General features: G+C 41.2%; 1 protein-coding gene across 8 annotated transcripts in view; it reads left to right on the top strand.

Annotated features, from left to right (window-relative positions):
• prdm16 (PR domain containing 16) overlaps window positions 1-24,602 on the top strand; it is a 167,676-nt gene that overhangs the window by 66,761 nt on the left and 76,313 nt on the right. For all 8 annotated transcript variants that reach the window (XM_046871250.1, XM_046871246.1, XM_046871244.1 and 5 more), the window contains exon 3: window positions 17,979-18,029. In XM_046871250.1, the coding sequence (XP_046727206.1) occupies window positions 17,979-18,029 (51 nt within the window). The remainder of the gene's footprint in view (window positions 1-17,978; window positions 18,030-24,602) is intronic.

Here is a 24,602-nt window from a genome sequence, read left to right as displayed (position 1 = left end):
ATGATCGCTCAGGAATCATTCATCCGACAGCCCTAAAAAACAGGCTTTGAGATAGTGAGTGAGAGAAAAAGAAAACAGAAAGGGGTTGGGCTGTCCTGGGGAAGAGGGTGATGTGTATGCCACTCTTTGTCCCTTGTTTGTCATTAACCTTTGCTGTAACTCCCAGATGGAGCTGCCACTTTTTTTGTACAAAGACAGCACTTTTTTCTGCCTAAGGAAAAAAAAATTATTCATGTATTGGGGGAGAGAAAACTCAAATATTTTTCGAAGCGGTTTATGCTGATACTGAACATTTTGACAGACAACAAAGCAAAGATTCAGTCAATTTAAACAGAGCCAAGCTGACAGTGTTGCTGGTTTGCATAAGCGAAATAAAAACTCATTTCAGGCAAAAGAAAGACTGGCAGTATGTCTCTTTCTCTCTCTCTCTCTCTCTCTCTCTCTCTCTCTCTCTCTCTTTCTTTCTCTTTGCATGTGGCAGTCGTTTGCTGTCATCATCAGTGACCCAATGTTTCTAATCATATAATTGAATGTGTGATTTTTTCCCTCCCACTGCTTTGAGATATTTTGTACAATTGTTTACAGGTGCTTAATAATTTGTATTTTTTTTTGGAATTTACAAAGAAGAGGGGAGAGAAGAGAGAGAAAGAGAGAAAGAGAGAGAGATATGGCACAGAGTGACCCTTGCCTGGATGACTGATGACCCCTTCTCCTGTTCACGTCAGCCCTTTTGCCTAGCCTAGTCACATGCCACATTGTGTAGCACTGTTTGCCAATAGACCTCTGTCTTCAGCACAGAGAGGCAATCAGTCTTTTCATCTGTGAGCTCTTGCTTTCACACACCCTCATACAGTTCCTCCGGGCAGCGGCCGGCTGGAGGGAGAAGGGCAATGGGAAATTACATTGCCAATCAATCTTCTCTCCTGTCTTGATGAAGGCTGTCTAAACTTTCGCTCTTTAACTAACCCTCAGAGGTCCATTAAGAATGCTGGACATAAAGTGGACAAACAATAGGGAAGATTAAAAGCCATTCGATTCTACCCGTGGTGTTGAAGGTGGGGGTTCAGCCTGGAAAACGCAAGGGCTGGTGCAAGCAATGGTGTCAATGATATTTTTAGGAAATGTAGCTGTTCAAAAAAGGGAAAGGTATCTAATGTGGGTTTTTTTTTCACCCCACTATCGTTTTTTTTTTTTTTTTTTACTATGGGAGCCATTTGCCTTGACAGAAAGCATTGTCAGTTTGGGTGACATTTCACAGAGTAGGATAATTGAAGCTTGGGAGACCTTACAGATTGCATAGCAATGTGGGCACTGACCATTAGTTTTTTTTTAGATTTTGTTTGTGGAAGGTTAGCAGATTCTGCAGTGAATATCGCCTGACTTAATTAGGCATTTTTAAATGATTGAAAATAGGCATATGCTCAATTCACATTGAAGACAACTAAATAAATTAAGTTGCAGTATGAAACCACTTTTAAGCCAAGGTTTAAAATAATAAAAACAGAAGATCCTGTTGAAAATAAATTGAACATTTCTGATTATCTTTAATATCTCTGGCTAGTATATATGCATTATATAAATATGCATTATTTATCAAGAGGCATGAATTAATTGGAAAATGTGTTAATTGAAAGCAGAATTATGTCAAAAAATATCCTTCAATGTAATGTCAAATATTCATTAAAGTGAACCCATGTTAAACTTTTAGAAATGTCAAGCTGCAATTACAGTCCGTTTCTGATATTGTTTTCAGTTCTTTTCTAAGAGGTGAAAGAATGTACTCTGAGCGATAGCAAGTGACAGAGGCCACAACTGAAAGCTCAGCAGGCCCTCGGTTCAACGAAACAGACTGACTCCAAGGTTATTTTCTCAGCTCAAAAGAGGGCAAAAAATACCATGACGGTCTCAGAGCAAATTTCTAAATGCCCATACACGGTATTAAGATGTTTCAGATCAGCGTTGGCCCACTGCTCTCCCTCCTTGTCTCTCTCCCTTGTCTGGGACGATGGCCAAGTGCCACCGAGGACACCCTGTCTAATAAATCATCGCTATTTCAACATCTGCAAGGCCCAAAGGCTCTACCCTTCACTGAGATGGGCTCTTCTCTCTCACACCGGGAGAGCCCTCAGGGACGACAAAACCCGCTATTGTCTCAGCTCTAGTGAAGAGGAGTCTCTCTTCTCTTGCACTCGTTTTGACAAAAGGCGTCTGAAGGCCAGCTTTAGTCTGCCAGCAGAGATGGCCTGCTCTCGGCAGGGAAGCCACTCTCTCTCGCTTGCCATCTCTTTCTCTCCATCTCTACCCTCTCTCGTCTATCTTTTAATACTCTCCTCCTGCGGAGGTCACTCGCCAAGCCTGGCTCCTTTCATTCCCACCGCACTCTCAGAAAAATATAAAGACATCAAGTGCGGAGGAGTGGAGGGGGGTGGAAGCCAAAATTGCCAGAAAGAGATATTAGGCATGGCTGTCACAGCCATTCTTTGGCCACTTTTCATCTAAAGTGTAATAGAGCAAAAGAAGGGTAAAGAAAGAGATAGATAAATAAACAGCATGGTTGAAAGCTTGGATCAGGAGCTTGTCGTGTTATTCATTTAAAAAAAGTGGATAGAAAAGGGTGGATAAAAACGGGCAGTTACATAGAAAGGGGGGAAAAATCAATTCTGAGCATTTCGATGTATCGCTAAACTCCGAACTTATCTATTCATTGGGTTTCGCTGGATTGTGCAGAAGACAGCATGGTGCACGTATGTGTGTTGGTGAGAGTGAAGCTTGTGTGTACTTACCAAGTGCTTAATGAGAGTAAAGCGATTCTGGAAGGTGTTTTTAGGCTTTCGCCACATCGATAGCTGAAGTTCCCCAGCCTAATTTCAGCCTCATCCTGTTATTGTCAAGGGTCTTTCTTTTCCTATTCACTGTCATAGGCAAAAATGTAATCCCTTGTGATGCTGAACAAGACTGCCCAATGCAAATAGGACCCACACCAGAACCGAGCGCATAAGATCTGCTTTATGCAGTCAGGACACATGACAGACTGAAACTTTCAGGATGAATGAATTGAAAAATATGTGATCTCTTTGAGACTGCTGGTCCTGAGTCAAACAGTGATTATCTTGGCTGCTGGTAGCTCAAGATTCTTATGACTTTTGTTGTTTTTCTTGCTATGCTATTTGGCCAAATCAGGTAGTAGTTCTCTTTACAAACATGTTTATTTATCCTCATCTTTAACTCCCCCCTTTTTCAGACGAAACAGAAGAAAACAAAAAAACATTTGTTTGGCAATGAACCCAGAGAAGAAGCACACATTTACTGCTGGCAGGCAGATCTTGATGTCTCAATCTGCAGCACATCAGCACCATGAAAAGAGGCATTTGACAGCATTTCCCAGCATCCAGCAGAGCCCCGGCAAAAGCCACACAGTTCTGAAGAGGTTCAGGGCACCGAGCCCAACACCAGTCCCAACTGTCTGTGCTGCATGAAAGTGGCAGATAGCAACAACACACACATTGTCTATCCGGACCTGCCACAGAGCTTCAGAGTGGGGGCTGGCGAGCAGAACAGATTGCTATTACTTGTTGGCCTTGGCTGGTATGGACAGTGTGTAGGACTTGGATACGGCAATGAGTAAAAACATTTAGCATGCCTTTTGCCAGACATAGCACGCATGATTTGTTCTGCTATTTAAATGACTTTGTTTTTCTTGTCGGCAAGACTGTGATGTGGACGGTTCTGATAACCGAATGCATCGTTTTAAAGGTTGCAGAGGAAAGATAACTAGCCCAGAGTACACATAGGTTTCCTAGACTCGCATATGATTTTTGTTGGCTGTGAGCAGATCATGGTAGACAGATAGGGAGAAATGTACAGAGAGCAAGAGAGAGAGAGAGAGAGAAAGAGAGAGAGACCAAGTGTCACTCATCATTGAGAGGCCACTTCCATGGGAAACGCTGAGCTCATGCACTATCGGCCCTGTAATGGACACTTTAGAGGGGATGGACTGCCCTGATAGGTCCCTTGGCCCTGATAAAGCAGAATTCCTGTCTGGAGTAAAACCCAAACACCATTAACAGCAACGTTGCTACCTCAAACCCCCCTGCACTCCTCTGCCCATTGGCATAAAGCAGAGGCAGATTCCTCTGTCCGACTTTGGCAAGACTGGATGGCCTCTCCCTTCAGCACCGCGCCACTTATCTCCAGCCAGTAGGTAGTGATAACACAGTTAACAACAATAATGTGTAGCTGGGGCACACAGCTGCCATCAAGACAAGTCAGAGCTCTTAAGCTTCGGTATATCATATCAAAAGATCTCTGTCCTCCATGGCCACTACAGTGAGACACACTACTTCATGCCATTTTTTTTTTTTGCAACAGAATTATGGTTATCCTAACATGGTGTCTAACGTTAACAAGCAAAAGAATGAAAAAGAAGAGGGATTTATCAATCCTATCAAGCCTGTACATATTTTCCCCTCTTTCACTCGTCTCTTGTTGCCTTTGGGGAAAGCCTCTTTTAGTTTAAAACTCATGTTCTGAAGATAAATGTTAGCCAGAGGGGCACGTCATCATTGCTTAACTTACAGCTGCAGGGCGGATAAAGCCAGATTTGTGTTTTTTTGCAACAGAGGTACGGATGAGTTCTCACTCAGCGCCACAAGCGTTTTGCATCTCAGCGCCCAGCCACATCCATTACACCGCCGCGACACTGAAGAAACATGATGTGAACGCCATGCAAAACTTTTTCCTCCTCGTTTCACTCGTTTTCACTTCTCACCCTCTTCTGCGATCAGATCATGTGCGTTTAATGTAAAAACAGCAAAAGGAAAAATACGTTCTGAGTTCCTTTTGTAAACAGTTTGCCTAATGATCGCTCGACTTGCATGGCTGACGGAAAGTTCAAGTCAAGACTTTTTGCATCCATCAAAGTAACTATGGCCTCCAGGGTGCATCAGATTCATAAGGCCACAGTGTTTCTGTGCTCTGTAGTCAGAAAAAAAACACAAACAATGGAAACTTGAACATGCTTACTCACTTGACTAGACAGAAGCAGTAATACTAATAACGTTGACAATGATGATGACCTTTACCTGGATGGCCATTCTTAGTATTCGTCTGATGGCTCTTTATGATAACAGTGGATAAAAATGCACCACATCAAACATCCCGGCTTGGTGCTTTTGGGGCCCTGGCAGCTGACACTGCTGTAAAGCGTTATCTGCTGGCTAATAAAGTCATTTGTGATGAGCCGAAGTTCATCTGCAGGGGCGTTTGCAGACAGCACCTGTCATCCCGGAATTATTTATAAAGTCATTTAGGGGAGATTTACTGATCTCCTTTAACGTCTCGGCGATCAAAAGTCAACGTCAGCGCCGATCCAAAGTCAACGATGCCCTCTGAGATACCACATTTAAAGACAAAGGCTTAGGCTTGGTCTTGATCCAAACACCACCATCTTGCAGAAGCCCACCTACAAAGTCCAGGCTGATAAGATTGACTCCCGTCTGTCTGGCTTTTATTGCTGTGATTTGGGGCTCATGCTCATGATGTGTTGGGCCACGTGTGTACATCAGAGTAAATGACATCAGAATTACCTAGGGTAGCAGGATATGGGTGCATGTTGGAAAACCTGGAATGTTCCCCATTGCCCTGAGTCATTAGTGTAAATAAAATGATAATTAAGGTCAGCCATAAACAGTGTCCAGAGATGTTCCCCTGAGTCCATGCTAGGCCTTGAACAGCTCATCTTTCACCTAATCTTTGCAGTTTAAGAGTAAACAGAGTGCTGTGAATCATGGGAGTGCAATGTGCTGGGCCAGGCTAATCAATTTCATTAGCTGCATCAATCATCGCTCGCTGACGTTTATTGTGCTGGTGATGGGTTGATCTTGTGGACTTGGGGACAGGCAGCTTCAGTGATAAATGCTGCTATCTCCAGAGAGCAGAAATAAATAGAGGCCTCTTGTCTTCTGTGGGAGAGTTGGGCCGAAAAATACGGTGAGCGAAAAGGGACAAAAAGGTTACAGCGAATAGATCAATCCCATCATAGCTGCACTACGTTTCCACACAGCCATATAGAGAAAAATCAATGGGCAGAGATGCCTGGAATAATGAATTGAGTGCCACTTCTTCAGGGAGTTCACTGACACGCTGTTTCGAGGTGATCATTTTCGATGACAGTAAATCAAGCATTTCACGGCCATGAATCAATTGAAAGGTAAACAGAGCGAGTGTGTTCTCTGCAACAATGTGCCGAGAAGACATTTTCCTATCATGTTTTGATGGAGTCGAGCCCATTTTCTCTCTGGTCATACTCTTAGGACCATATTGCAAAATCTTACTAGGAAAAAATCCAGAAACTTTTTTTTTTTTCTCCTGAAATAAATACTCCCATGGCATGGAAGCACTGCAACTGCAGATTAACGGAGATATATTTTCCCCTGTGTCCTCTGTAAAACTTTTTTAAAGCCTGAAATTCACTGCGTACACTGTTTTTTTTACAGTATTCGGAACATAGCCATCCATCATTACCATTAATACAGGAGCATCTGTGTTTGCATGGGAGAACAAAAAAAAATCGCGTCTGTCCTCAAAAGCTTGCGAATCGTCAGAAATGTTTATTTATGCATTGAACCCAGCAGTAGTTAACAGGCTTCTAAGTGAAGGAATGGCTTGTTGAAAGAGTCTAGAGAGTAACTAAACTAATCGGACAGCTAAACTAATGTTTTAGGTTTATTTTTAGATTTTTGGTCATTCTCGAACATCCTACATCGTGAAAATCTACCGTTTCTAGCGAATTCTCTTCAATCATTAATGACAGAAACGTTTGCCGCCACCACCGTGAAAATCACTGGCAGCCGGATAAATAAAACATAAAACTCTCTGAACTTTGGCCCTCATCAGCCGTACAAGTGGAGGAAATATCCTGTTTGTGATCCGTACTTTGTATCACCTGGCGGTATCTCTTGGCTACAGCTTTCAATTTCACTCTTTGAATTTTTTAGTGGTCAATGCGGGGAACTAATCTGATCTGGACGCGTCTCAAGCCGGGAGGGCAAACGGTTTTCCAGCTACAGTTCATTTCACGCACACAAGAGTGTGTTTTCTGTTGTCAGCACGACCGCGGAGCTAAAACGTCGCGAACGCTTAATTCGCCATTAGAACCATTACAGATGTTGTTGTTGGTGGATTTCCTCAACGAAGCCCTGTTCCAGTTATCATCAGCCATGATTGTTTTCCATTCGGCTTAAACTGATGGGCACGTGAACAATTACATTTTTCTTTTGCATTGCGTTACTTTTCATTTATTTAGCTTTTTTTATTTTACAACATTAGTCTTTTTCTTTAGCAAAAAAAACAACAACAGCTTTTAGAGATTTTTTCTTCTTTTATGCCAAAAGTTGAAGAGTCCATTTGACATAACTCACTCAGTGATGAGGTTCATGTGTGTGTGTGTGTGTGTGTGTGTGTGTGTGTGTGTGTCTACAAGGCCATTGTACTCCTTCTGTCAGCATGGTAACAAGTATGGAGCTTCGCTGTCATCATGCTGAAGATGAGAGTGTAAATGATAGGATAAAGCACCACCTCGCTGTCAGTGAAACACATGAAAACACTCACATTCTCAGACATCTACAGCTTTGTCGAAACCCTCACCCTCACGCGATAAATACTTCTTCATCCCGTTTTCACCGTTATTTCTTTCAGAGGAAGAAACCACATTCGAAAAAAAAAACGCCTGTGAAGTGTTAATCACTAGAAATAGAGTAAAAAGGTTTAAAAATCCAGACTTAAGCACAAATTATCACTCTATCTTCAGCAAAGGATTGTTCATGTAAGTATAAATCCAGTCGCTGGAAATGAAAACTTACAGCCACTGAAACATCTTATTATATTTTGCTTATATTTGTTATAGGGAAGCCAAAACTGCAGCTCAGATGTATGACTTTTTTTTATTTTATCTGGCATGATAGTTTCCATCCTGGGGTTTGGCCCATGGACGATTCTATTGCAATATTTATGTCAGTTGTTGTTACATAGTTGTAAAAAGATTAACCGTCTTCTGGCTTCCATTTGCATTTTAATACTATATGACCCACCAGCAGTTGCAATGAATAAAACCGTTTAACTGTATGGGTTTAACAAAGGAGAGTCCTGAAGAGTGCTCAAGAGAAATATGTGAGTATGTATGTGTGTGTGTGTGTATGTATTCGGATACAAAAGGCTGGCTCATGAGCACTGGTGAGCTCTGTGTTTTGCTTGGCTGAATAATTGCTGCGATTATTCTTTTCCATCCGATGAGACAGATATAAAGATCCCCTGCACCCTCATTTTCTTTCTTACATACGTCTTGGCGACAAACACATTTGTCTTGCCCAATTTTTTTTTTCCGTCATTGTACAATCAGCCCCCCAATAAACCAGAACTTTACGTTTACAATTCACTTTGAACATGCATCTGGATTTGTTTTCTCATACCAAAAAACAATTTCTCTCATAATCAGATGACGTATTAATTTATTTACGGTGAAAAAGATCTCCTGTTTGATTGACCTCTGCCTCAACCCCAGTCTGAGTATCAAATCCAGTATTTGTGTTACTTAAGCTCATATATATATATATATATATATATATATATATATATATATATATATATATATATATATGAGAGCGAGAGAGAGAGAGAGAGAGAGAGAGAGAGAGAGAGAGAGAGACTTTTCACTTTTCATGTTTGGCTGGTCTCAGTCTGCCCTCAGCGCCGATATTTGCAAAAGCCGCAGTCCGGATGCCGGAGTAACTCCTCCTAACCATTTCCTCCCTCCTGATGTTCCTTTAATATGCCAAGACTTTCTTGAGGTGAAGAGACAGAAGTCTGCCCAAAAAGACGTGAAGCGTGCCTCCTCATAACAGGTGGTTTAACTTTCTGGATAAACAAACTGCTGAAGACCATGATTGGTAAAAACTAAAAACATTAAATAAAAACAGATTTAGTTATTACATTATAAAAATGACAGTCTTCCATTTCTATGTCTTCTCTCTTTTCTTTCAGTTTGCAATCTCCAAATGTCAAATAATCTCATCTCGCAAAAATGCTTCTGCGTCTTGAATTTGCATAAAAGCGAGATCCTGGCCCTCCGAATTAAAAGCTTCTATTGATCTTCTGTAGACATCGGAGCACTTCTGTCCTCAAGTTGAAACATTGCTGGGCTCGCGGCGAACGTGCCGCAGAAACGCAGATATTGATAAAGCAGTATCAGGTTTCAAACAGTCAATCATCGCGCAGGAGAGTGTATTAATAAATGTATTCAGATAATGAAAAGCCCTCGGCTAAAAAACAGAAACGATCTCCAGCGATTCTCCAGAGTCGCAAGTAAATCTGACACTTTTTAACGATCCTATCAGTGTTTATTATTAAGCGATAAAACACACAGTTACTGTTACATCCTGATGTGTTTTATTTCTCGAATACATTCTGCCTACTTAAACAATTACTTGTTTTAAGAACGCAAAAAACTACAGCTTTACCTCTGACTGTTGTGTGGCAAAGCGCTAACACTGGACACTCCTTCCAAAAATGCTTTAGGTCTCATCTAGACACTATTTAAACATAAGTATTGGGACACTTTTCAGCCACATGTGGTTCTTTCCCAAAATATATGGGATGTTTTTGAATATACTGCAGCATTAAAATTTCCCTTTACCTAAACTATGACCTAAGACCTGACTTTTCCAGTCACATGTGGCCCTTTCCCAAACTGTCGGAAGCACACGATTGTAAAGGATGTCTTTGGATATCGAACCAAACCTGTTTCGAGCACAACAATGCCCCTGCACATACAGCCGTCTCCACGAACCTATGCTTTACATGGGTTGGCGTGGAAGATCATGAGTGACTTTTTATAGAGTTTTGACCTCAACCCTATTGAATGCCTTTGGGATAAATTGGAACACTGACTGCACCCCAGGCCTCCTCACCTTAACTACATCAGTACCTGATTTCTTAGTGGCTGAACAAACCTTCACAAGCACACTACAGAATATAACAGAACATCTTTCCAAAAGAGTGGACGTCACCGTAACAGTAAATTGAGACCAAATGCGAAATAGGATGTTAAAAAAAAGCACATGTGCATCTACTATTCATATACTATTCGTATACCATTTTGGGGATCTCACATACCCCTTGAAAAATCAGTTATGTCAATTTATGCAATAGCTGTCAGAGAGTCACTGCTAGCAGCATGTGCTATCCTGTCTAGCCTTCATGTATGATTATTACGGATCATCCTCCTAAATGGTTTATCAATAAACACACTCCCCACCTTGATTTATCTGTATTGCTCTGCCAATATAAATGCCAGAGTCCTAAAAGGCCATGGTGAACTAAAAATGATGGATGATCATACCATGAATAGGGATATGGCTCTTAATAAATTGAGGCAACTCATTATTATTAACAGTGATGTCGATTTCTTTTTAGACAGTGGTCCATAAAGCGGAGTCTTGCTCTGTGGGTAGTCGCTGAGTTAGCATCTGTTAGTGCACATGATTGAGTGTAATTTTCTTTTTAGCTTTTCAAATAATGAGATTATATTAGCATTTCAACTTATTTTAATATAATGTGTCTTTTATTTTAACTTATGACTCCAAACGGTGGTTGTTTTGTGGTAAAAAAAAATTTCTGTAGCATTATAGACACTATACAAACCACCAAAACTATGTTATACTGCCAACTGTGCATGATTTGTAGCTGTGTGTCTTGACCTTGAAGTAATTCTTGAAGTGTTTGTCTCTCAAATCATTTTGAGTATTTTTTGCTTTCTAACACACCCACCTCATCCTGACCGAAAGCAAGGGCCGCTGTTAGCTTTACTTATGGTGATAAGCGTTAAACAAACTTGCTTGCCGAAGCCGTCGCTCCTCTCTCCTTTGTGCTCACACAATAGGAGTTCAGCATTCCTTTAGCCATCCGTTTCGCCGCCCGCCACGTCTTTCTCACACTCCCTGACAGGACAGGAGATGTTGATAAGAATATAATAGGGAATCAAACAATGCTAAGCTGGGAGCGATTATATTTAATTGCCCACGGTGGAGTGTTCACTATCAGTACTCCCTTGATGTTTGCCTTGGCCCTCAAATGCTGCAAGCCCTCAACTTAATAAAGTCATCACGAATATATCAGATTGTCGCTGGTTTCCTGGTATTTACTGCTGAACTTTTTTGGTGCTCTCACTTTTATGTGTAGGCTCTTTGTTGAAATTTTGTTCCACAGTGAGAGCAGCTCCCTGCATCCCTGTCGGTATCTTGAGGTAAAATCCCTGAATTACCTTGCTCGCCCTATTTTGAAGACAAATGACTTTAGATGTAAAAGATTAGCTGTGGCACTTTTACTCTATAAAAACACAATCCAAACACAGACATGCACACATTAATGCTGCTACAGTGTAGGAATCCCTGAGGAGTAAAGAGTACCTGAAAATCATACTAGTAAAAGTATAAATAGCTTATAGCAAAACTTATTCAATTACAAGTAAAAAAAAACTAATTCCAATATGACTGGAGTAAAAGCTTTAGAGTATCTATTTTGAACAGCGTTTGAGTATTTGACTCCTACTGATTGAAAGCCGCACTAGTCCCCGACACCAAGATACGTGTTAGTGAAAAACTCGAAAACTGCTGATATATATATACTACCCAGAACACAGTATGGACTACAAACATGGCTACCATTTTTAAAAACCACTGCAATTTGCTCAGACTCATACAACTTTTGATCTCACACACACACACACACACACACACACACACACACACACACACACACACACACACACTCTGACTACATTGTTTGTGAAGTTTGTGTTTTCACTTCTCATTTTTTACCAAAGCTTTTTTGCCTCTGTCATTCAAGTTTACGACTGTTTGTTATCTTTCTATTTACGTCTTTGGTGTGCCTAGTTTTTCCAGTTTGCTCATCATATAAGCCACGCCTTTGATTTGATGTCTCTCCCTTGACTTTTATTTTTAATGTTCAAACTGCACTTGATTCAAACAATTACAGCAGCATCTATCTGATCGCGATGCCAGGTGAGTATCCTATTCCGAACTCTACTATTTTTGTCTTCATTTTCCAAACCAAGCTTTATTATGTGAATCATCTACCTGTGTTGCCTTGCTGTGTAAAGGATCCTTTCTCCAGAGTTCTGAGTATTTCACAAGCCATGAAGGGATGTTTTAGTCTAACAAGCTTGCTCATGAATCTCCTCACAGTTTAAGTGATCTAAGGCTGAATACGGGCACGATGGTGGGGTTACATCCTAATGTGACCTGTTCACCGGATATCACTCGGATGTTGTTTATGCTGTTTTGACAGCAGTAATAGATTCCAGAGCTGCAGGAACTGTTATTATTTGCCGCTACCGCAACCTTGGTGGATCCATGCCATTGAAGGATGACTGTTCTGTTGAGGCACCTCATCATCTCATCCTGGTCACCATCACAGCACAGCATTTAATCTTCTTGGGCTTTCCTGGGTGAGGTTCGATTTCCCACAGGTTTCATGGAAAAAACTTATCACCCATTGGGCACCTCTCAGCTCTGTCACATGTAACATTGTGAGGGATGAGTGGAGAAGGTTTTCAGCAACTTCAACTTTGCTGCTAATGCTATGTGTGCGCTCTAACACCGATCTGTGTTCTGTGATCTTAGAGAAATGCTGGGAAGATTTGTTGCTTGTTGTCTGCATCTGCAATACTTTCTTTCTCTGGAGACTCCTGTGCATGTTTCACAGGTCCTTCAATGTCTCCTGCAACATATGCCTCATCTAAAAGGGGTGAAATCATTTGCACTCAATGTAGTCTTACCTACAGTCTATTAGGACCACCAACTCCATTTCCCAAAACACACCGTGGTCTACAAACATGGCTGCTCAAGTCCATCATTCACAGAACCCACGGGAGCTGGGTACTTGCTCAAAATCAAGTTTTTTTTTATACCACTCCTCTACATTTTCCCAGTGTTTGTCATTTAGTTTTTTTTATTGTTCGCTTGTCTTTTAATTGAAATGTCAGGTTTTTCCTGTTCTCCTATTGCAAGATCCTTACATATGCTTTGTCTTTGCCTTGCCTTGTTTTTGCAGTCTTTGTCCCGATTATCATTCAATCTGATCTTGCATTCGTCATAACTCGCCAGTACTGACGCTACACAAACGAGTCACATGTGCAAGCTGTTCATGTAGCAGCATGGCCTTTACCTCTGTGTGTATTTTTATATATGTATATTTATAACCGTGAGAAACAGGGTTTACATTTAGCCCTGATGGGATGCCGGTTCCTGGACGCTTTTTAAGTTTCTTTTTGTCCACTTTGGACTGAGCGACAGTTTCCTCCTCACTAATCTATGTGTCAGGAGATCAATAATGCGCCTGCGTCCACATATCTGAACCCTGCGCGCCTCGCCAAAACAAGAGAATATTCGCAATAACTGCAAAGCACAACTTTCAATTTGTGGCTTTTCTTCGTGTGGTTGTTCGAGCCAAAGAGATGCCACTCAGCCAGTTCAAAAGGCATTGAGGTTTGTTTTCTGGTGTTTCTTTTTGGAAACTTGCGGCTTTTGACATCCATAACCATCTATTGGCCGCGCTGCTATATTGCCTCATATTATCCAAACTTGAGGAGAATTGTTTTTGGCAAAGTGCGCCGAAATTTCCCCGCTGCAAAATCCCTTAAAAAAATGGGCCTCGCTTTACTGCTTAGCTCCGACGTCCGGCTTTAACAGCTCTCTGTCAGGCCCATTCACAGCTCTTCGTTAATTGCAATTAGAATGAAATGAAGCCGTGACAAGGCAGCGTTGTCATGTGGTCCTGACTGAGGCTGTCTTTTCCTTCAACACTCACCCCATCACTTGGGGTAGTTTACAGGGGGAAAGTTATTATTAAGAAAACCTATTAAGTAAAACGAAAGGAGGTGTTTTCTTTGCCCATTGTGTGTCTATTAAGACAGCTGGATGGCTGGGTTGGAAAAGCTTGGCTGGTTTGTGTGGATGTGTGTGCCTTGTGTGTGTGGGGTGAGGTTGTTTTCTTTTGTCTGTCTGTCTTCGCTGTGTCTCACTATGAGTAGAGTTGAAGGAAATGAAGGTGTGCTTATAATGTTAATAACTGATTTTTTTTCCCTTCATACACATTTACTTTCTCTCTCTCTCTCTTTTTCCCTTTCGCTCTCTTTCTCTTTTTCTTACATACACATACATTGGTGATAATTAGGTCCAGCCATTTGGGTCTGAATCATTCGCCCTTGTATTTATTTTCAAACTTCTCCACCATAGCACCTCTGTTTTCGGACACTCTTAAGCACTGTCAGCGTGACATGCTAATCGGAGCGCCTCGCGGCTTTTTCATTTACATAAGACGCCCCGACAAGCTTGTGTAAACAAACGTAGCGAGGTGCTTCTTAGAGCTCCAATTGTGCGTGTTACGCCTGTTCAGAAAGAAGCGGCGCAATTCCCGACTGGAGGATCGATGTCCCAAATTGGCCCGTCACAAAAAGTAAGGGAAGGGAAAGAAAACAAAACAAAAAAATAAGAAACGAGTCAGAGGAGTCACTCTAAAATGATTCTGACATGCCATAAATCATGGTGACGCTTGTGGGGAATCATACTTTCCAACCGTCTAATTAATACTTTATTTATTTACCTGACATGCACCCACACATATGGCCATCGCACTCTGATTGAAGTCATTGGACAAGCTGGGTGTTGGCCAAGTATGTACACATACCCACACACACACTCGCACTCACACTCATACACTCATATTCTCACTCTCTGTCTGTCTCTCTCAGTACCTGTCTGTAAGATTTGACTAAATAGGCTCCACATATTATAATATTAATACTCCAATTTATATTCACAACATTGATTATTGATGATTAAACCCATACAGGTGTCTCAGTTATACAGCTGAGTAAGTGAGGGATAAGGGAAGCAGTGGCAGCTTGGTGGTGCTGGGGATGACCTCCTGCTCAGAGTTCCAACATATTATCAACTCCTCTCTCTCTCTCTCTCTCTCTCTCTCTCTCTCTCTCTCTCTCTCTTTCTCTCTCTGAGACAAATATGGACATTTGTATTGCCATAGCGTGGAACATACAGAGACATAAGAACAGAAAAAACACTAAGTCGGAAATAGCAATAGACTATAATAATCATATACTATTATATAACTATAATAATAATATAATAAAAACCAAAGTTGTAAAAAATAAAAAAATAAAAAAAATCTCTCTGTCTCTCTCTGTCTACCTCAGAATGAGCACTCATGTCTGGGGAAGACCTTCAGAGAATGGGTCCTTAAAAAAGTTCTCTCTTTGTCTTAGAACCTCCCCATCCCCCCAACCCCACCCTCTTTCTCTCTCCCCAGCTCTCTCTCTCTCTCTCTCTCTCTCTCTCTCTCTCTCTCTTTGCCTGCAGACTGTAATTACACTACACACATTTATAAACATGCAGTAAGCGTGTGTCTCTGTGTATCTGCGTGACTAAGTGTGTGTTCTAGCATGTGGGTCTGTGAGCGTGCACCCGCAAGAATCGCTTGCACATGTGCTTTGGTGTAGACATGAAGCAAAGAGTATACTTAAAAAAAAAAAAAAGAGTAGTTGCAGTTAGTCTTTTTGGATTCCACACCATGCCTGTTTCAGAACGTGTCATATGAATGCACCGGCACTGCAACACCGGTTCGGTCTGGTGCGGCTCTGACATGGCTAAGGGATTGAATTATGTATGTAAGTAGTTTAAGTCGACTTGTTTGAGTATTTGTGATGTAATTGCTTCCACTTGGTTGGCTTGGATACAGTGACAGGCTCATTTAGGGAACCACAGCTTTTGGGCAGCGTGCAGCGCTGCCAATCAAACACTGATAAAGGGGTCCCGGGAAAGTAGATTGGGAATTTTCCTGTTGTTGTTGTTTTATTTTCCTTTATTTTTCATGAGGTAATTTTTTTTATTCCCACATCCTTCGGGGCAATTTTATTACCCGAATGGGTTGCACGCTCACTTTTAGGGCCTCCTTCCCGATTTGAATTGCGATTCAGAGTGCTGCCAGAATGCATTCAGATGAATTCGTGAGGACCGATGTGTGGTTGAAGCAGTTCGACAGTTCGATATTCGTTGTGTGTAAGACAAAAAACGAAGAGATTGTATAAAGGATTGCGGCCGCAAAAATGCACTGATTCTCATAAGACACGCACACACACCAACCAACAGCAAGTCACATGATACAGCCATCCACCATGAAAAGTTTAAATAAGAAGGCCATCGATGGGAAAGCATTAAAAACGAATAATAATAATATATAAATCATCATAACAATAGTGATGGGAAGACCGTATCATTTTAGCGACTTGTTTTTTTTTATGTTGTTCATCAAATTGAACAAATCTTTTTTGTCATTTTTTTCATGTCGTTTCTTTGATCAGAAATCAAATAAAATGTTACATTTTCAATAAGCAGATCCCCCAACACTTCTACATACATGAACTTTGACTATAGTTCCAATGAGCGTATATGGGAGTCGAACGAACAACTCAGACCAGAGGATTCATGAGACGAACCACTCAATTCTGTGTCCTGTACATAACCTACAGAGATTTTGCAACTCTTTTCTTATGCGCACCCAATAGAAAAAATCTACGAATCACACTTTGAGACTACTCGTTCTTCTGAGTCACAATAAAGCCTCGTCGAAAATGAACAAATCGCTTATAAACGACCCGTCAATAATTATTAATCGATTGCGCTTCAGCATGCTGCCAGAATGCATTCGTATGAATCAGTTGCAGCAGATCGGCAGTCAAATCTTTTAATGTGCAACATATTCTTTGTGTGTGAGACAGAAAACGAAGAGATTGTATAAGGGGTTTGAGCCCACAAAAATGCTCTGATTCTCCTAAGACATGCACACACACACACACACACACACACACACACACACACACACACACACACACACACACACAAACAGCCAATGGGATGGGAAAGTGTTAAAAACTACTACTACTGCTACTATTAATAATAATAATAACAAGACCTTTCTGTGCTACCGTATCCTAAATCTTACTTAACATATAATTCAAAACACAGCACTTTTGAAACACGATAAAAATCTCCTGGGGCAGCAGAAAGCTTTAGGATTGAGCAGAATCGCTTTTTTGTGCGAGCGAGCACTATGAAATGTGCCCATGTCAAGTTCAATCCAGAGCCACATGTTATGGTCATGGAGCTCTTCCTCACCCTTACACACCTTCTATTCAGAAGATGAGACATGAAAAAGGGGGTAGCTTTTGGGGAGCGTGGAGATCGGTGTACTCCTGTAACACAGCTCAATAATCCCATGAGCGCAGCCCTCTTCCTTTCCTCCCCTGGCCACGAATGAATGAATGCCCCACACACACACACACATACACACAGAGAGAGAAAAAGCGGTGAACTCACACGAGTTCCCATTATCTCCTGAAACCTGGAAACAGACTCGGCTCTCATCAGAGCTGTGGCTATAAAAGACTCTATTCTGGCGTGCGCCTCTCTAGATAAATATTCCTGAAGGCCCCTAATACCACATCTCCTCCTCTGACTGTCTGCGCCGAGCAAAATTTCCTGCTCCCGTGAGTTCATGTCAAATCTATGAGCTTTTCATTTCGGCGCACAAAGAGGGGGTTCAGTGTGTGTGTGTGTATGTGTGTGTGCACCCATAGTAGGTTGGGGTCAAACGATGGACTCCTGTCTCATCACTCAGTGGCCGCTTTATGCTTTCTTCACTATAGGGCTATTAGAAAAGACTATTTAAAAAAAAAGCAACGTGAATTAATGTCCTTGTAAATGCATTAATATTAATATTAATAATACTATTAATACCCCTGTCCTTTCTTTCTGTTTATTTAGTATTATACATGTGGTTTTAAACTGAGCTGGGTTTTAATGCTCTTTTCTTTTCCTTTCCTTCTGCAGCAAATGCTGAACGATCATGAAGTGTCATCGCAGGATAGCTGCATCAAGAAGGTAGGCCCTGTGATGTGTGTGTGTGTGTGTGTGTGTGTGTGTGTGTGTGTGTGCATCAAACACTTAAAAATCCAGCACTGAACATCACACACTTGAGCTGGAGATACAGAGGGACAACCTATTTACCCTTATATTAAGTATTAATAAAGAAATCCAGTCTTGATTTCTGTTTACACGTCATTTTTTGCTCTTAAACACATAGACTGGAGTAATGATTTGATACACTTGCGGGAAAGTAAAATGTTTTCCAGATAATTACTTTGTGCATCTGATTCCAAGACATGTTCCACCAAAGGCCCAGGTTTAAGAGGTGATGAATTTATTGTAGGAGTGGCGAGCTTCGTTTCTTTTACGGCCTGTGTGAGAAGGTCGAGCTGGTGGTCGAGGGGTCAGGGGGGGAGAAGAAAGGAGTTCAAGTGTAAAACCAATGGAGCATGAAAGAACAATGGCAAGACACCTGCTCTTAGAATCAGCACGAGCCACATGTGAAGACCACCTGAGAGGCAGCTGAAGTGTGCGGCTTTAGTTAATGACAGCGTCGGCTCTCCCCCAGGCTTGAGGCTTTTTCCGAAAACACGGGACGAATTGTAAAGTCTTTTTTTTTTTAAATGTCTCTCTTTGAGGCCTTTATTCTGTTCGAATATCATCATTACATCCATATTAGGGAGGAAGTCAAGAATCCACGGTTGACTATTTGGGCACTGGATCATCTCTTAGTGTCCTGGCATGTGTCATCTTTCTTCTTTTATTAACATCCAGGATTCTCCATAATAATAATTATGGACAATCAACTGAAATAGTAATAAAAAATTTTTTTAAAAACGTCAACTTAGACAAATGCTTCCCTTGTCTTTTAAACTGGATCATTCCGGTTAGAAATATGTTTGTCAAGCCAGAACACTCAATAAAAACATCCCCACCACACTATCTATACTATCATCGTCTCTATTTTCTCTTTCGGTAATACGCTCCTGAACCTTCTAAAGACAACGAGGCAGAGAGGTGGTTTTATTTCCCGGGCTGAAAAGCCTTCTTAGCCCCAATCCCACAGGATGGGATAGACACAGGAAGAAAAGGGAAGGTGAGAAGGATGAGGGGATAGAGGCTCAGCTCTTCTTTCATTTATTTATCCTCCCTCTCCAAACACAAACAGTTTCCAGACCCGTGGCTGGAGATGCCTATCGAGAGCACTGGGAGATAGGATCTGCCTTATTGCCCATGATCGCCTGGGTATTCATGTGCCCCCTTTCCACTCTCGCACACTAATATTTCAGCTTTTCCCTCCGAAGCCGCCAGATGTAATCTGACTGCTCACACTTTGTCCAAAGAGTGCGTGTGTGTGTGTGTGTGTGTGTGTGTGTGTGTGTGTGTGTGTGTGTGAAGCTATATCTGTGAGTTTTGTGTGTGTCCTACAAACATGTAAGCTCACAGTGATCCGGCAACGATAACACCGAGAGACATAAATTCATTATAGAAAATCAATGGCTTGTAATTGCATTCACAACTGATCCAAAAAGAATCCGGGGCAGATCCCCTGCAGCATTGTCCTGCGTCTGGGCCGTCTCGAAATTAAAACATTCCTCCATTTGGACTGCTTTATAAATGGGAAGGGCCTAAAGCAGGCCTGTGCGATGCTTTAATGGGAAAAAGATTAATGACTCTTTTGACAAGCACCCAGAGATCACATTAATGTCTTTTGGGCCCTTAGTGCCATGACTCCTTTTCTTTAGGTGAGAAAAATGGCCCCTCGCTCCCTTATCTTGTAATGTTTGTATTTACAACAAAGCTATCGCAGAATACCGCCAACTTTGACGTTCCTGGATGGGAGAGCACGCGATGAAGCTTGCCTTTCGTGTTCCGACGGCCTCCTTTTGTTAAGTCCGTTTGAACAGGGTCAGGTCACCGCTTTAACACTTTCTTTTTTCCCTCTGATGAGAAACAAAAGGAAGTAAAGTGGGGGGGTTCAACCAGGCTGGACTCTGATCAGCACTGTTAGTGCAGAGGGTCACCAGAGGGTTAAAGAGACCCTTAATGTTTGCTTTATCAAGCCAGGAACATTTCCCTCCTATAAAGATTCCATCTCCAACGATCCTTCAAATTTATGACAGGCTTATTATGCCCCAGAAATGCATTACAGGTCAGGAGGAGCTCTTTCCTGACCTGTGGGCAACTCGCTCCAAACGTGATAATTGATTGATAATTATGATAATTTGTTTGAAATGATTATCTGGATGCAATAGTCACTAGTGTGCAAACTCCCCCCTGCTGTCTTGCCATTTTTTTCCCCTCTGTGTTTTCGCCCACTCATAATGCAGGGCCATCAGAAATGGCCTCTGGTTATGCAAGGGAGAGAAACAGGGGCCTCCCAGTCCGGTCCCCAGGGCCCGGGGGGCCCGGTTGATGAATGATGACCCAGAGGAGACTGAAATCAGAGGAGAATAAACAAGGGAAAGAAGAGGAGGAGAGGGACAGGGGGAAGGCTGGTAACTATCTGTAGCGAAGGGCAATTATACGCCAGGCCAGGCTGCCCCTGGGGCAGCGGTATGGTCTGAAGAATGCAGAGGGCTCAGGGTTCTGACCACCAAACACACACACACACACACACACACACACACACACACACACACACACACACACACACACAGATTTCTAAGAGAGGTGGAAGAAAGAGGACAGTCTGGGAAAACTATTTTTCCCTGAAGTTTCTGTTCACTGCCTGACCAATAACAAATGACCAGGAAGTGGTCATCATTAAGGAGCATGTTTTAAAGAAAAAACTATTCTTGAAAAAACTGACAAGATTCCAAAGTAAATAGGTTTTTAGTTTAGTTTTTGTAATATACCTCTCTAATATACCATTTTTTGTTTTTTTGGTCCAGCAATGTGATTCCTCTGAACAACATGCCTGTTCAATTAAAACGGAAAGCCTCCTTATGCGCTTCAGCAGCAGACTGTCAAAAAACACTCAGCAATTGCATGTCGTTGGCTTTTTCTGTCACCGCCAGGGGAGGAGGCCTCTGTAGAAATAATATTTGTGGGTTACTTTTTTTGTAGGACTAGGAGATGACTTAATGATAATATCCTCTCTTTCTTCTCCTGGCTCAGTTACACACTAACTGACATTCTGTTTTTTCCTCCGGAGATGAGAAGTGAGTTGTATACACACACACACACACACACACACACACACACACACACACACACACACACACACACAAAGAGAAACCTACACACTTTGTCTGCTTACTTGAGTGAGTCTGGGACTGTTGAGCAGTACACAACTGTGTGATGAACATCATGGACAAATATACACAACAGGGTTTTCAGATTTACATATATATATATATATATATATATATATATATATATATATATATATATATATATATAACATATACACATATTATACACATTACACATGATATAGATATATAACATATACACATATGTTTGTGTCTGTGGGTCTGTGGGTCTGTGCACTATGTTGCAATTTTTTTACTGATGAATGCACATGAGGCAGCATTTTTCCCGTCGGTCCTGTATTTGCTAGGATGTGTCCTATCTCAGCCTACGTCTTTCTCCTTTTTTTTTTGACGAGAGTTGAAAACAAACATGCCTTTCTGCACTGTCTGTGGGAACTGTCCCTTCCTTGACAGAATGCTGTCATTATGCATATTCTTCTTAGCATTCCCAGTTCCAGAAGCTTGAGTACAGTGTGTGCATGGAAAGGCCAGTGTGTGTGTGTGTGTGTGTGAGTATGTGTGTGTAAGAGAGAGAGAGAGAGAGAGAGAGAGAGAGAGAGAGAGAGAGAGAGAGAGAGAGAGAGAGAGAGAGAGAGAGAGAGAGAGAGAAAGAAAGAAAGAAAGAAAGAAAGAAAGAAAGAAAGAAAGAGAAAGAAAAGTTTGAGTATGGAGTTGTCCATTGTGACGTGTATGACTCCTCGCACACCCCACTACTGCACTGGAATTCAAGTGGGAGACTGAGATGAGGATAGATGAAGAGAGCGAGAGAGAGTGAGAGAGAGAGAGAGAGAGAGTTGAGAGAAAGAGGCGAGAAGAGAAATGGAAGACTGCTGAAAGGGCAAAATATTAGCTTTCATGCACTGCTCTCACACTCTCGCCCTTTCTTTCACAATCTTTCTCTGAATGCCACCCCACCGCATACAGCTTTTGAACAATGAGGGCAGAAAGTGACTGAGATTGGTATGTCTTCTTCTTCACTCTCTCTCTTTCTCTCTCTCTCTCTCTCTCTCTCTCTCTCTCTCTCTCTTTCTCACTCACTTATTCTGTGAGAGAGTTCATCCTGAGTGGGAGTTCATTAATTCTGTTGCGTGAATGAATGAATGAATCTCCTTCGCACGTCTCCTATAATAATGCCGTTGCCATAGAAACAGAATATTTCAAATTTGTTAAGGTGTTTAGTATAGTTGGGTGTATTTTCATGACACTGGTGGTCTATCTTTTTATTTTTTTTCTTCAGAGAAGTAAAATTAGAAATGTGATTAATTTCTATTATTACAGAATAATCATTTACAGAAACATCTTCAGGCCACATTGTTGTTTTCCGAAGCCCTGTGTGTGTGTCCAAGTGTGTATTTGTGCATTTGTGTGTATGGCACAAGGGGGAGCATTTTTCATTCGCTCAAATATAGTCTTTCGTTCCAATAAAGTAAAAAAATCTTTGCGAACGACCCCTACGCTAACCTCTTAACTCCGTCGTACCTCGGATATATTTCGCTCGCACAACATCTTACCCAAGCAGATAACAGGACAAAGTAAGGAAAGTCGCTATCGTAGGAACATCAGCTCGCCGAAGGACGAGACTAAAGAGCAGAATGGAAGAGTGAAGAGTGAAGAGTGCTGAGGGTTAGGAATGTTTGAATGCCCATGAGAGAGGCTCTGCCAGTCAGTCGCTGCCTGACCAGGCCATGCCCGACCATGTAGAGGTCATGTGAACACAACCCCCTCACACTCCTCTGTCTCTCTGATATATCTGCTCGCACATTCTCACCCCCAGTTTCCCCACAGCCATCTTTCGAACCCGATGAATATTTCATCTCACACCAGATCAGATGAGAAAACACCAGTGGTTTGTTGATTGTTCGTTTTTAATGCAATTTCTTTAAGTTTTTAACCTCAAAAATCAGCTCATATATAGAAACCATCATTTTATATCAACTGTTTAAAGATGTTTAACACTTACAGAGTTTGTTTGTCTAATCTGGCATATCCTTTACCAGGATAGGAAATTAATCAGTGTTATAGAGGTGTGATGTAGTCAGAAATCAAATCCCAGATCGTTTTTTTGTTCTTCCTAATGATTTGTGAATGAATAGCACTTAATGCTTTTTATGCATTTATAATGTAGAATATTTTTGTATACCAGTCTCAGGCAAATTAGTCCCAGTTATCATATATGTTCTAACATCTGTATAAAATCTCTTGGTTTTTCTTTTCTCTTGAATAAAATACAAACAAAAATTTTACCAAGCAAAAGGGTACATGGTAATAAGCTTACTGATCAATACAAAGCTATGACACCGTTAAATAAATGTTAACGTAAATGTCTAGTTACAGAAAATATCAGCAAATAGTATTACATTGTAAAGACAAAAGTTTATGATGGACATGTAATGAATGGATATTTGGTGAATAGGTTCCCTTTTGTGTCTGGTTCCTCTCAAGGTTTCTTTCTCATGGCATCTCAGAGAGATTTTTCTTGCCGCAGTAACTACTGGCTCAGTCATTAGGGATAAATTTACAATTATAAGGAACAATCTTATCGGCACTGAACTTATATACTCTTTTATAACCGCTTTATGTCTGTAAAGCTGCTTTGAGACAATGTCCATTGTTAAAAGCGCTTTACAGATAAAATGTATTGAATTGTATTGAGAATTGCGTTCATCCAGTCACAAGGGTGTTAGTAAAGTCAGGAATGTGATGTATCTGAGGTAATGAATGTTTTTTCACATCCCAAAGGTGTTTAAAAGGGTTGAAGTCGGAGCTCTATAGCAGGCCAATCAAAATCTTCCACTTCCTCCCTTGGAGCTGGCTTTGTGCACAGGGGCATTGTCATGCTAGAACACTTACATCTAAAGACATCCTATATGATCATGTGCCTCCATCTTTATGGTAACAGTTTAGAACCACATATGCCTAATATGTGAAAAAGTCAGGTGTCCCAATACTTTTGTTGATCACCCAATAGTTTTTGTCTAAATAGCAACACATATTTTATTATTACTTTTAGATTGTAGCTGTTTATATAGAAATGCTGGCATATTCATAAAAACAAGAGTATTCATATAAACCTGCGTTTTTGCGCCAACTTGCGACCTTCTGACCAATCAGATCGGAGAATTCGAAGACATCAGAACTTATGTATTGGTCTGCAGATTTAAAAACACAGCGGGAGCATTACAATACACTAATGACAAATACGATAAATCAGTTTGACAAGAGTATTCGATTTCTATCAAAATTATATATTTTGTACAGCAGCTCCAGCAGCTGTGTTTACACTTTCATTATCAGCTTGTTTGAGCCACTCAGGTTTTTCTCAACACAGAGA

Source organism: Silurus meridionalis, chromosome 17, assembly GCF_014805685.1.
Source record: "Silurus meridionalis isolate SWU-2019-XX chromosome 17, ASM1480568v1, whole genome shotgun sequence".
Taxonomy (NCBI): Eukaryota; Metazoa; Chordata; class Actinopteri; order Siluriformes; family Siluridae; genus Silurus; species Silurus meridionalis.
Note: the sequence above shows the minus strand (reverse complement) of the source record. Positions and strands in the feature narration are given on the sequence as shown.